This window comes from Ylistrum balloti, unplaced genomic scaffold (assembly GCF_031769215.1).
Source record: "Ylistrum balloti isolate Yb309-2 unplaced genomic scaffold, AGI_CSIRO_Ybal_v1 Utg370016, whole genome shotgun sequence".
NCBI classification, from domain to species: Eukaryota; Metazoa; Mollusca; class Bivalvia; order Pectinida; family Pectinidae; genus Ylistrum; species Ylistrum balloti.
Window position 1 is genome coordinate 597,560 of NW_026782086.1, and position 15,410 is coordinate 612,969.

Genomic DNA, 15,410 nt, shown 5'->3' on the forward strand with positions numbered 1-15,410 from the left:
TTTCTCAATGATATCAATCTGACGACCGAAAAAGATCCCCGTTACGAGTTTGTCAGTCAGTAGACGACTTCTTGCACGAAAACTCATGGTATTCGGAACTGGCCCTTGGATATTGAATCAAGTGTGATTTATGAACAGTGCCATAGGCTGGGGGTTTAAGAGTGCTGCTATCCAGAAATGGAGACTCACATAAGGAAAATTGAAATCATCACTTTTATCATACAGCTTGATGGAAAGCTGTCCATGCTGGTTTTATTGTAGGAAAAGATCGAGATGTAGAAGAATATGTTGTGTCCTTGATTCTCAATTCTGGTTAGCACATACGATGAGCATGGTCAAGTATTTTTTTGTTCTTAAAAAATGATGTCATCAATGAAAATGAAACTGAAGGACTTTGCAAGGTCTTTGTGACCTGTTTTGACAAGCTCTTCGAGGAATGCAGGCTCGTATGAAATCGGAAAACAATTCAACCAATTAGTTCGAGATATACGTCCCTGATATACAATACAGTACAATATTGGAAACGTAAGATTTTTCATGAGTGAACAATTTTATGTCTTCTGCTAAACAGGTTCGCTGGCATTGGGATAACAACATTTTTAAATGTACAGAAATTAATAAGGTGGCGAGACTTGGCGATCTCAACCACAGACAAAAGTTTGATTATGGAGCTGGAATTCAGGCATGCCACGTGTTTGCCAACTTAAACATCTTAACCCTTAGATTGAAATCACTCTATCTCACACCAAGTGAATGCGATATTCAATTTTGGCATCGTCTCTCGTGCGCTCGTTGAATTTTTAAATGAACACGTAAAGCAAAAAATGTTTTGTTTTTTTCCCAGTATATAATGAAACATATTCTTCGTCCTACATAAGAAAATAATATTTTTCGTGTCACTTCTGTTCCTTCGTAAATATATCTTAAGATGAGGATTTATTTTTTATTATTATTTTCAGCCTTATCTTCAGTTTGTACTTGCGTTTCGTTCCTAATGTGGTGCAATATTTTAGAGCATGCCTTTCGGATGTTGTCTGTGCTCATTATCATAGCCGCACGTTCACATAAGTTCTTGACACGAAACTGTTTTTTTTTCTTCTCTCAAAATATCTCTCCCTCTCCCTCTCCTAAATATGACAAGTTAAAAAGGATTTAAAAAAAACCCTGTATATTCTCCGTGAACATTCCAGTAACATTAATGATATCAAGCATCCTGATGAATATATAGCATGAATTATATATAGCATGCTTTGTCACCAAGAATAATATTTCGTGATTATTTTTTTCTAGTCCATCAACATCGACTTATGCAAACAGATGCAGACACTAGATGTTGAGATAACATTAAAACAGTGTATAAACTCCATAAAACTATGTCAGTGCTCTGGTACTGCGGAATGCCAAAACGAAAATTAAAACGTGTATTGTGCAAACCATCACATGTCATCGAAACCACAGGAATTCGCCACGAATTCCCGACCCACCATGGTCCATATTTGTGTAAAATGGTATTATAGTCACCATGCTACAAATATATGGGCCGTGGGTCGGGAATTCGTGCCCAATCCCCGGTATCGAAACAACGTTGTTTAGTACTGGAGGGGAATTATTTGGGACAAATATGACAATCTACAAGAAGAACATCTTGCAGATAATACTATCAGAAAAAATACCTACGCTTAAAATGTATTTATAGATGTCTTGTGTTAGAGTAGGACATTAGGTAAGATAGCTATCAAAACATTGAAGAGAACTAATTAATTTGAAACAAAGCTACATGCAATTACAGCGGTAATTACAAAGATCTATGTTAATGATGATGCGCTTGTTAAAGGCACTAGAAAGTGATACGATGATGACGCACGACAGTAATCTGTTATTGATTAGTCTGTGTTTATCATAAGTCCATGTAGACCTGCATCTATGTACATGTAGTGTCGTTTTACTCAATCCACTGAGGCGATGTTACTAAAACGATTAGGTGATAACATCAGTTAATAAATCAATATCGTCTGTCCATCACAGTGATATCACCTAAATCGTTCTAGTGACATCACCATCATGATATCACCTATTCAAACTTAAAACTAAGGGGTATATGGGTAGTTGACGAAAACACGACCAAGCACTGCGAGTTCCGGACTAGTAGTAATATATTAGAATTTATACCATGCAATTAAACAAAGAAAGCTTGCCAGTCACATAAATCGTTACCAATACAAATAGGACAGGCACTGTTGTAAACTGACAATTAAAATTCTAAAGTACGTATTTAACAGGGACTAATGTACTGAAAATAATCACATTGAAAATAAACTAAACGTTGTGTGTTAATTTAGTTATGTTATCTGCCGAAACCGACAGAAAGATGTACTTATTACATTTAACAATTACCATAATATAAATGGTTATAAAATCACAATTAGCTCTGTGTAGCGGAAGCATAATGATAGTAAATGATATGTCTAGCTCATATGTCCGAATGAATTTATCTACATAAAACTGTTCACATAATACATTGATAACGTTCAGACAAATGGTAGGTATATTATGTACATTTATAAATTCATAAATATCGTCATATTTATGATATTGATAACATTTACATAGTAATGATAACGCAATGCTAAAAATAAGATTGGTCAGTGTTATGGCAACCGTTCAGGTAACCCGCGTACGCACACATAGGCAAATATACATGTTTTCTTTATTTGAAATATAACACTGCCGTTTGTAGGCGAGACGATACTCGGACACGGGAGGTATCACACAGACGGACATCCAGTCAGCCAACCACCCAGTTTAAGATATTTAAATCCGTACAAATGACAAATACATTGCTTGTAAAAATACCTGCGATTCGACAACATTCAAATACAAGAGGGAAAAACTTGAGAACAAATAGGCAAAAGAATGGGCAGAAAGAACAAACTGTCAAAATCTGGTGTCCGAACAAAGACCTAACGGGCCAAACCCGGATAAACAATCATAGCACTCGTTTACCCATGATATTACTTACTTATATACAAAAACGAACAAAATGGTTGAATGTGATAAAACTCATCTCCATATCCTCCTCCGAATAAAGAATATTGTCCTCGATATTTACATGTAATAACATTCAAACATGAAGAAATGAACTTTGAAAACAAAACAATAAAAACTCATTTTGAAGCCCCATTGACTATATGCAAAAGTGTCGTTTTCACGCTGTCCTTCAAACCTGCCACTTGCAGCTAGTTATCCTAAGAATTGTGCTCTTCCTTCCCAGTATAATTCAGTTTGACTTACGTTTCTTACACTTCGACTTAGTCTTCTCCCTATGCGATTTTCGGGGCGCCACTGGTGGTTGTGGAGGTGGACTTAATTCCCCGGTGTCTTTTAATCAGACGCTGTATCCTTATCCACAGTGAAAGCTCTACTTTGGGTGTCTTCATTTGTCTCTATCTCCTACTAACACTGGCTAAGACCCTTCTTGTTCTTGTGATATACGCAAATCCCCCTGAGGTATCTCTTGAGCTGGCGCCGGCTGTGATATCTGTGGGATGATCAGCAGCCATCAAGATTATCTCTTCGATTTCGCGAACACTTCAGATCTAGAAATGACTTTGAATTCACAGATGATGAGCTATTAAAGACATAGACTCTGGAAAAAACATATCGGCAACCATAGCTTCATAATGGCCGCCATTTTGCTGATGAAAGTAATCGGAACTTCTGCTGTTTGTTGCATTGTCCTGGCGTCCTGGCTTTGCCTTCACCAGTGTCCTTCTCGGTCGTGAATGCTGGTTGGTATCTCGACGTTGGGTTGACCTGTTAAGACGCAGCGCTCGTCTTCCTCTCGTTCGCCAACTGAATTATCATGCCTACCATCGAAGTCGACAACACTCTATCAACAATAGCAATGTTAGCTCCTCGGAAACTGGTGTCATAATTTGTTTTGTGTTTTCTCTGCTTTGGATGCTCTTGCAGACGCCAGTTCACAGGTTTTCTTCAATTGATGTCGGAAGGATGTCTCATTATGTCCTAAATCCAAATCGACAGCCAGATATACGAATAACCACGGATTCCTGTCCAATATCAAGTCGTAAGGAGACTGTCCAGTAGACTCTTGCCTGGTGCAATTGTATGCATGGACAAGCGACGATATATATTATGAGCCTTCCAATCCTTCTGTCGTCCGGAGTGTGCTAAAAGTATGACTAAAGCGTTCACAAAGTCCGTTTCCCCTTGAATGGTACGGAGTGGTGTGAAACTTCGCGAACCCTGTGGTCTTATGATCAATTATTAGCTTGCCCTCAAAGTTGGGGCCTCTGTCGGAGTGGATCATCTTGGGTAACCAAGAGTGGACGAAGAAACATGCAGACATGTTCAAGGGGTTGAAACGAGTTAATGTTTACAAGAGGAGCACAGCCGGTTGACTTTCCTAACACGCACCGACGGCAAGTCTTTTCCCATGTCGTCGATGAAATAGAAGGCACAGAATCTCTTTCAGAATTTTAAAACCCTGCATCACCTCTAGATCTGGCATTTCCCCATACAAAAATGCACTTTTCCAGATGCTCGGATGGATTCGATGAAAATCGAAGCCAGTGGACAAGAGTAACAATATCGGGATGTAATCATACTGCCAAGTTTTTCTACAGTGTTTGAAATACTGCTACTTAATCGGCAATATCAATATATCTAAAATCCATTTCTAGTCTTTATAGGTCCGGGAATGACTGTAAAACCATCATGAGGATGTTGTTTGGTTGGCAACGTGGTATGATGGCCGCAATGCTGTTTGGTCGATTTTAATGGACTTGTCAAAATCCAAAGCCTTCAGCTGCCTCCCGCATGATCTGTTCCCGAGGACAGTAACAGCATTAAGGCGCTGAATTACCTGGGGAACAGGAGACAGAGAGCGGGATCCCCAACACCAGTGACTGGCAACCACTAAGGAAATGGGGGACGTTTACAATGTTATAATACAAATGATACGTTTTGCAATATTAAGGAATATAATCTGTATAATTATACTAAGGGCAATTAATCAGTAATAGTGTCCTCGCTTTAAAAGATATTGGATTGGGAAACATCTACTGTATTACTGATTGATTTTACTCTGATGGTATGAAGGCAATCTCTGTCAAATTTCGGGCTACATGCTTTCAGTTTATCTTTAAAAATAACTTTTCAACTTTTGATACAAGTCGTAAATATGAACAGGAGTTCAATGGTGTTACCTGGTGTTGATATCGATTTGAAGAAAGGCATCAAAACAGCTACAGACAGCAGCTCGATGACTACATCGTCACTTTAATCAAATGAATAAATATGAATCTATTAGTAGTGAGGTAAACAGTGTACGAGATATAATGAATTGACAACACTATAGTGAAAACATGCTAAAGTTGATCAAGCGATTCATTGTTTCAAACCTAATCATATATATGCGAGTCTATGGGCCCCTCGTTCCCAATTAGAACAGGTTCATTATAGAGTTAACAGGCTACCTTCATCTGCCGCTTGTAAATGTTTTTTTCACATCATCAGCTTCTTTAGGAGCTTCTCTGTCAATAATTTGTTGATGCATGATCTGAAAAGGCGACTTATTGATCTGTGACTTGGATTTGAAAAGTTCAGATCTGGCAAATTCCCGGCCCTCATGGATTTTTGTCTATCGTGTTCACTTAGTCAGACCCTGAATATCCTAGTTTCAGCAATGTAGGATACATCACAGTTCTTGCATCCAATGCTTTCCGGAATGCTCAGTTTGTGTTCTATTCTTAGATCATTTTGTGTGGTTCCATGGCTATTACAAGGCAGAGGTATATTCTGTAATGGTCTTAAATAACCATTTTATGTATTTCTTTTCCTAGACAATTCAAGATTCCTTTATAGTATTTTCAGGATATTTTTTGTCAGGCTTTATTCCAGGAACCCATAAATTTAACATCATAGGTCTAACCTTTCAGAGTTTGCTTGAATGTAGATAAATTAGACCCATGTGACCTTGAAAGTAGGTCAAGGTAATGAAATTATTTTCACATCCTCACTTTTCTTTATGCATTCTGATGATCCCCTTACTAGCATTGATTCAAGGCATTTTAAAGACTTCTCGAGATCAAATATGACAGCTTATTATAGAGTCATATGATAATCAGATTTTCAAGGATCAAGGATTTCAAATTCTCCATTGTGAATTTCATATTTTTTGGCACTAACATTCCAGTTTAGTCAGCCTATGGTGTTTAAATGATGAACTTGGTTTATTGTTCAAGGTGCTGTTCAATATCACGATTCATGTGATAGGTGTCAACTGCCGAGGAACAAATAACTAAATCTGACAAAAGCAGAAAGTTGTATGGTTGTCATCATAATTTTTAACAAAATATAATATACCCTTGTTTGATGTCATGTTCAATCTGTTGTTGCCTGTCGTGTTGCCTTCACTAGTTTATACTCCATTTATTATCCCCCGCGAAACGCATTTGCGGGGGATATTAAATTGGGCTCCGTCCGTCCGTGGGTCCAAGTGGTTTTCCGAGCTATAACTTCGAAACCGTTCAACTTAACTTCACAGAACTTCCTATATATATTGAGTTGGTGCCCTAGTTGTGCCTTTTGCTAATGGCGACATTTCACTTTTCATATTTTTTCTGTTACCATGGAAACATAAGTCAGAAAACACCAAAAGAGGGCTTTTCCTGGCTGTAACTTCGAAACCGTTCAATTCAACTTCACAAAACTTCCTGTATATATTAAGTCATTGCCCTAGTTGTGCCTTTTGCTATTATCGGCATTTCACTTTTTATATTATTTTCTGTTATCATGGAAACATAGTCAGACAAAAGGCCTAAGGGGCCTTAACGGTCACCTGAGGAATATATGTCTGGGAATTTTAAAATGTTGCAAAAATGTAACAACACTTGTGCAGGACCATGTGTAAAACATCTGTATCAAGTTTGAACATGACCCACCCAATGGTTCTTGAGAGGAAGTCCATAATGTCTTAGTCAAACAGAGGCCAAGGTGGCCATCTTGGATTTTGAATCGCCCCAAAAAGTTAAAACACTTGCCAGGACCTTGTGTAGAACATTCGTATCAAGTTTCCCCTTTTCCCCTCTCCTGGGGCCACGCCCTTTTTCTTCGCAAACTTGAAGCGGCTTCCCATGGGGATGCTTCTGCCAAGTTTGGTCAAAATCCATCCACTGGATCTTGAGAAGTAGTCATTTAATGAAGGTTTTTACATATGGCCCCTTTTACACCCCTTATGGGCCCCAAAGGGGACATTATCACTTTTTTCAACCTACTTTCATATGTCCTTCACTAAGGGATGCTGTCTACCAAATTTGGTTGAAATCAGTCAAAGTTGAATTTTCGACCCTTTTGAGCGCCCCCTAGTGGGGCCTTTTTTTTTTTCATTCGCAAATTTTGTAGACCTTGCCATAGGGACCCTAAATATAAAATATGAATTTAATCTGACTGTTGGTTCATGAGAAGATTTTTACAGATTTACCTAATTTTACCCCCTTTTCCCCCCTCCTGGGGCCCCTATTAGGGCCACGCCCTTTTTCTTCGCACACTTGAAGCAGCTTCCTATGGGGATGCTCTGTGCCATGTTTGGTCAAAATCCATCCAATGGTTCTTGAGAAGTCATTTAAAGAAGGTTTTTACATATGGCCCTTTTACACCCCTTTTGGGCCCCAAAAGGGACATAATCACTTTTTTCAACATAATTTCATATGTCCTTCACTAAGGGATGCTGTCTACCAAATTTGGTTGAAATCGGTCAAAGTTGAATTTTTGACCCTTTTGAGCGCCCCCTAGTGGGGCCGTTTTTGACCCGATTTTTTTTTTCATTCGCAAACTCTGTAGACCATCTTATAAGGACCCTAAATATCAAATATGAATTTAATCTTACCGTTGGTTCATGAGAAGAAGATTTTTCAAGATTTACCTAATTTTACCACCTTTCCTCCCCCCCCCCTCCTGGGGCCCCTATCGCGGCCACGCCCTTTTTCTTCACAGACTTGAAGTAGCTTCCCATGGGGATGCTTTGTGCCAAGTTTGGTCAAAATCAATTCAGTGGTACTTGAGAAAAAGTCGAATATGTGAAAAGTTAACGACACATGACGACAGACAAATCATGATGGCAATAGGTCACCATGAGCCTTTGGCTCAGGGGACCTAAAAACAGCAAAAGAGGACTTTTCCAATCTATAACTTCCAAACCATTCAACTCAACTTCACAAAACTTTCTGTATATATTAAGTCATTGCCCTATTTGTGCCTTTTGCTATTGCCGTCATTTCACTTTTTATGTTTTTTTTTCTGTTTCCATGGAAACATAGTCAGATAAGTTGACATATCAGATAAAAGCCACTTAATTCTTAAAATGTTACATATTTGATTGGTACGATGTGTCTAACAAATTAATGTCGATATACTGCAATGGAATTATTATCTCCCCTTCTGCCATATGTTTATAACATCATGCTGTGGTTACCAAGGCATTATGATAATTGTATCGCCTGAAGATAGCCGTTATGCCTGAAAACGTTACTGAAATACATTTGTTGTGTTGATTCTATATTTTCAATTATATCTCTATATGTATATCTATAATGATGAAGTTGAGGAGATGTGAGTTTAATAGACCTTCACGTGCAAAGTACTGATACATAAGTGTGTGAAGTCTCAAATTATTACAGTGCTATATATAGCATATCATACAGTTTTGAACATCATAGAATATATTTGGGAAGACCAGGTTGGATGGGCTAATGCTCTAGTCTTTCACCTGGGCAAATGGGGTTGGATTTCTCCTGAAAGGTATGGACCTGCACGACCACTAGAGTTTTCCCTGGGTACTCAGGTTTCCTCCCACAGTATAAAACACTTCATATCCTTGCATCTGTGCCAACAAGTGTGATTAATATAAGTTTGTATCATTGTATGATCAAATATTTTTTTCAGTTCCCTTGAATCAGTTGACAATCAGAAACAAATTTCATTACTTTTCATACAGTAATTGTAGTTTGGCACAGAACATGGTAAATAAGGGTTACCAGAAATATCTAATTATCTGTAACAGTTGATCATTGTCTAACAAGAACATACCTTAACATAATAATTCTAATGCTGAAAAGCAAGTATACTCAGCACAAAACGGTTAACCTTTTCCTCATACATTGTACTACAACATAGCAATATTCAACAGCTGAAAAGCAAGTATATTCAGCACAACTCATACATTGTACTACAACATAGCAATATTCAACAGCTGAAAAGCAAGTATATTCAGCACAACTCATACATTGTACTACAAAATACATGTAGCTATATTCTTAACAAAATCAGAAAACAAAATTCATGTATATAATGTCACATATTATTTATTCAGTTGTTGTTTGTCAGAATGACACATAAACACCAACTGATTGATCTGACAATCAGTAAAATCAACAAGTGGGAAACCTTTCCTACCAAAAACAGCTGAAGAGGATGATACAGAGAATCTTGTACTACTTATAAAATAATGATTCACATATATAAATGCAAGCACTGAAAAATGCATTTGAATAGTCACATTTAACTTGCAGACAAGTAGCATGAGAATGCTATACGTAGTTATGAGATGCTCTAAAACAACATAGGTCACATAATACTGATGATAGTGAAAATCCTTGTATTGTAAAGAGATCCAACTTGTATTACACTTCATGATACTTAAACAAATAAATGCAAATTCACATATTTTATATGCTATAATATTCAAATCCAGTGTAGTATTACCAATTCAGCAAGGTTTAAATTGTGTTCAGCATCAATGACAGAAAATAATGCTTACCAATTCTTTTTAAGAAACAGAAATCCTTCTGAAAGTAATCAAGGTGACAGGATTGTACATTAAGATATATAAGCATGTACATTCTCTGTATAATAAAATCTACCCTTGATACAGAGCATCAGACCCACATTAGTCAGAAGAAATGGTAAATGATAACTTAAGAAGTATTTTCCTGGTTTTAAAATGTCAGTCTTTTAACGAGAAAATGTGTATAAAAAATGAGATTAAAAAAAAAAAAAAAAACAAGAACACAACCTTTACATCATGGTCAAGCATTCTCTTGATCATGGTGTAAATACAAAGACCTACAGCCAGAGAACATTTATGTAATATACACATCTGATCAACACACTAGCAGAATTTTCAAAAAGTTGATTAATATATGAAGTCATGAATTCATGAATTCAGTTAATGTTTGCAAAACATAAATCTACATTACCATCAGAATTAGTCTTAATTTGACAGTAAGTTTAGTAAAGCGGGATCCAGATAAAAACAAGCTTATTCAAGATGAATAGTTGTAAACAAAACATAAAGAAAGCACTGTTGATCCTGGTATTACACACCAGATCATTATCAGTAATATTTACATCAGATGAGGTGATTGTCAAATCCAACATTTAGATGAGAACATTACTATCATTCATTAACATCAAACAGAAAGATACAAAAAAGAGCATATTACTTTTATTCGCTATAATAAACATCAGAAAAACGACAAATGATCCCAGATTCCATAAAATCCATACTGACTTTCCACATGTACACTCATTTTTATACAATCATATTTAAATATCTAGAGTAACAAAATGAAAAAGAACATACCTACTTCCAACATGCCATCCCATCCCATTTTTCCATTCTTCAAAATGATGCAAATTTCATCAAAAATTTTTTTTATCTTTCACAATCATTTGAACACATTCATTGTTTGTTTTTTTCGTTTATTTTATTTTCAAGAGAATACCTGGTAATCTTTTTCTTGGAAAAAACACAAGACAGCAATCAAGATCTGTAGTCTTTATCATTGCACAACACACATCAGCTCTGATAACATAATACATGAAGAGCAACTACTCAACAGAAATTTTAGTATGATGACATGTGATAACAAGTACATGAACAAATGCAGGAAATGGATTATCTTGTGCGTTTTTGTTGCCGACTTCTGTAAATATCATGAATAGGTGGTGCTGCTGTTTCGTTGGTTTCTTCATCACTTTCCTCTCCTTCTGTGATCTTGCGTTTTCTGCCCATAGCGAGATCTATGGAGAATTGTGTGCCAGTATCTGGTTTGCTGTCAACCCCATTCTCTTGAGAAATAGGAACTGTAAAAAACAAAATAATGGCTGTTATCAAGTGATATATCAAGTATTATGGAAAAAACAGTGTGCCTAAAGCAGTTTGGTCATACCATTCTACCATGTTTGGGAAAAATTGATTTTCTTTTATACTTACTATCAGGTAACACTAGCTTCTTCATATGTTCAATGAAAGCATCCATAATTACAAAAGGTCCCTGAAAAAAAAATTAACAGAATAAAAAAAAGTAGCTTTGTGCTTACATGTTAATAATCACTATACATGTAATCTATTTTTATTTTGAACTCTGATCTCCCAAAAATGTGTATACAACAAAGTCAAACTGATATCTATTGAAGAAACTTGCTTCACTGATTATAAAGTAAACACCATCTGTTGCATCGGATGCAGGCATTTTGAACAATACCCTGTAGTAGCTGGTGACTATGTAAGGGAGGCCCATTGAATGTCATCCAGAAAAATTAGGTTTAAGTGCCTTGTCCAACAATACAGCCAAACACACACCCCAACAAACAGATAAGTTTCTGAGCTTTGAGAGAAATGCAAACTATCCTGGGTAGGGAATGTCGAACCAAATGAGCTTTTGTTGTCGCACACCTCCATGCTGATGAAATTATGATCATTCTGTATTATCATTTCAACAGTAACTTCCCTAAATGTAAGATGGTCACTGTCTTAATTGCTATAGACTACCAGACTTATGTACAACTGAAGTATGATGAACTCAAATTAAACTGCCAGGTGCTGTATACAGGAAAACCATTTGTCCAATTTATTTTTTTTTCTGTCCTTGCACAAAAATTCATTTTTAGCCAAATTTTGTAAAATTTGCTCCAAAATCCACACAGACATACAAAAAACAATTGAACCACATACAGTATACTTAAAGCCATTACCTAGATGAATTACTGGGCAAATCTATACAGAACAAGTGCCAGACATTAGCTAAGGCAGTAGGTCTTCCAGATGTTTGCAGTTTATTGCATAATTTTATATTATCTAATTTTTCAAATTTCAAATAATCTGGTGAAACTTCAAAAATAAATTTTGAACAAGCACATCATTTTGAACGAAGTTTAAAAAATCTGAATGTCAGTTATGTAATCCTTGTTATGCTATCTCCAGAAGTTGAATCACAAATGCTTCAAATATATATCATTTATCAAGAGATTCCATAGGGATCTTGATGCCCATCCATCATTTGATTTTTGTTTGTTCTTCAAAAAGTAGATCTTTTCCCTTCTTTCCTAAGAAATAGCTATCATAATGTTTAACTACCAAATCCATAAGGGTCACCTGTAGGCCTTTTTGTTTTTTGAAACAGTCCCAAAGTTCAAAGGGTGCAACTGGAGACCATGGGGAATCTGAATACAAAATTTGAGAAATCTCTATCCAGTCCTTCTCCAGAAATACCATTACCAAATCATGACAGTCAAAATCCAAAACAGTCAAACTATTGGCAATCTTGTTTTCCTGTTAAGTCTAAAAACAGACTGATGCAAAATTTGGGACCATGGCAACCTGCATATTTAATTTGAGAATGATTCATCCTGTGTTTCTTCAGATCACATTATGATCACAATAAGGAGGGACAGACAGATGAGGAAGGGCAATTTGATTAGCCATCTGATGATAGTGGGCTAAAAATAACTGTAGTCCTGATTCACAGGTACAACAACTTACATGGAAACATTCTGGAGGTGGTAGCTGTGTCATCAGATTAGCAGCTGAAGGAGGTGGAGGAAAAACACCACCATCCACAATGTGTGAACCATTAGCTAAAACAAAAATAACATACTGTTAAAAGGTCTGTTGTCAAATCGTAGTTTATAGGATTTTGACACATACAGGCATAATAAAGATTAACATATTTGTCAGAAATACTGGTGAATTTGTGAGATTTTCATATGTATAAATTGTAACAGACAACAGCATTTTCACAAAGAACCTTAAAAGGTCTCAGCAAAAAAAAGTAATGGTTTTGTTGCAAGTAGGAACTCGTATAATACAGCTCACTGTATTGACCATAAAGACAACCATTGGTCGCAATGAAGAATGGTTTATGAAAGGCAAGTTCTGATACCTCGGTAAATAAAAGCTGACTTACGTATGACTATTCTGGGTTTGAAGGGCAGCATCTGTTCGACATCAGGTTTGGGGTATTCTGGTGCCTTCTTTCCCTCCTCCTCCTCCATCACCACCTTGGTCACACTGTTGGAAGGTAGCTGTACTACCTGCTGTTTAGCCAGGTCCTGGACAGATAATTTGATCATTATTGAGAGATTCATTTCCTTTTTTCAGTAACATAAGTTTTTTACAGAATGTCCTCCCCTCCCAATCAATTAATGCAATAAAACAACCACCTTTATCTTATCTAGGAGAAAATCTTTTTCACCAGTAGAAGCATTTACATGACATTTTGCTTATTTAGAATTGTTGAAAAAAAAACACAACACAAATATATCATTTGTTAATTCATATGCCTTTGTAATATGACTAACATCACAGAATGAATCACAGCAAAGTTGGCTTAGTGTCTCATTTTTATAAATGAATCTTGTGGCATACAGTACTACTGATTTAAATCAACTCGCAAATAAAAGAACAAGACAACATTTGAGAAAACTTATGGCCACAAATTTGTTTGTCCGAATATGTCGACCTGCTTTAGTAAAGATCTCCATCTTGCTTTCAGGGTTTATAATTAGTAGTATGAACAGTAAACAGAAGTCTAAAACAGATGTGTCATTACTGAATGGGAGAACATTTAACTGTGATACAACACTGGTATATAAAAATCAGTATTTGGAAACTATAAATAGCCGTGTCTCAAATACCATTTATGGTGATCTATCTAAAGCTACCATACTTACATAATATCCCACAGCCTTCAGTTCACTTGTAGTACAAGGATATAGGTCAAGGTATTTGTACCTGTCTATCAACAACGCTGTATCTTTTCCTTCAAACTCCTGCACCTGTAACACAATCACACTCCCATTTCATGATATATCTTTGAAGAAAATTATATTATATTTTATATTTGCCTGCAAATAAGCCCCCTCCCCTCTTTTGACAGTCTTTTTTGAACTGGGTGGGGGGGCTTATTTGCGCTAAAATACGGTAATTCATAACAATATCATCAAAGTGATATGATAAATTTTCAGCAGATTAATGGTCCTTGTAATTCAATTTAAAAAAAAACAATTTGTTTTTATTATAGCAGAAAAAAGAAAAATGTATGAACACTGAAAAACAAAGTTACTGTTCAAATTGCAATTGCATGTGATCAAGACAATGCCTTTCCTCTCTGTAATTTGGTTTACTGCCTTCTCATTACATAACCTAGTAAATCAATAAACCTAATAAATCTTTGACTGGTAAAAGTATTTATAATCTTTAATACCTTTTCAATGGCCTGAGCTCTTCGTTTTTCCACTTTCTGTATACATGCTAAATCTCCAACTTCTGATTCAAAAGCCAGGAATCTACTCCAAATTTCACTGAAATAGGAGAATTTGAAAAGAAAAGAAAATTTCCTTTAGTGCACAACTGATTTAATTCATTTTCAAAAATATCTTCATTAAATGCAAATATGTTACACTATTAGTAACAAATTGATATGTTTAGGTGTTGTTTCTATGACTTACATGGACTTCTGTGGGGGGATTTGTCCAGAAGACAGCACTCTTTCATACAACACTCTTGTATTGTTATCCTCTGTAAATTTAAGTCAGTATCAATCAGTTTTCATCTAAAAATTGTTTCCAGTGATAACATTCCATAGATTAGCACCAGAATAAAGGCATCTTGTAGCTATCAATAATAACAGATCTGTATCAGTTTTTGACACCACAAATTTTTCAAACTGCTGTTTTAAATCTTCTACACTAAACAATGCTTTATGTTAACTGATTTTCAAAAAATTTACTTCGGTGAAATACATGAATGAAATATATAGAATTATAGAAACAAATTATACACATATGTAGATTTGATACCTGGTATTTAAATCAGGACAAAACTGATTAAGACAACCATGCTCTATAAATAACTTACCATTGAGGTGAGACATAAACTCCATATAACACAGCACATACTCAGGACATTCACCATACTTCTTTAATCCCAACTCAAAAATCTTCAGGGCAACATTTTTTTCCTATGATGAAATACAAAATATTCATAATTCTATGTTCTATAGCTATTATTGAAGTTATTTCTATAATATTCATCATTAATTGCTAAA

General features: G+C 35.9%; 1 protein-coding gene across 1 annotated transcript in view; it reads right to left on the reverse strand.

Moving 5' to 3' along the window:
- Positions 1-15,410, reverse strand: part of LOC132548502 (cleavage stimulation factor subunit 3-like) — a 62,073-nt gene that overhangs the window by 23,017 nt on the left and 23,646 nt on the right. Inside the window, exons 14-22 of the mRNA XM_060212367.1 lie at positions 15,221-15,323; positions 14,812-14,881; positions 14,568-14,664; positions 14,035-14,139; positions 13,269-13,413; positions 12,845-12,939; positions 11,297-11,357; positions 11,048-11,166; positions 692-700 (exon numbers count right to left, since the gene is read on the reverse strand). Of these exons, the coding sequence (XP_060068350.1) occupies positions 692-700; positions 11,048-11,166; positions 11,297-11,357; positions 12,845-12,939; positions 13,269-13,413; positions 14,035-14,139; positions 14,568-14,664; positions 14,812-14,881; positions 15,221-15,323 (804 nt within the window). The remainder of the gene's footprint in view (positions 1-691; positions 701-11,047; positions 11,167-11,296; positions 11,358-12,844; positions 12,940-13,268; positions 13,414-14,034; positions 14,140-14,567; positions 14,665-14,811; positions 14,882-15,220; positions 15,324-15,410) is intronic.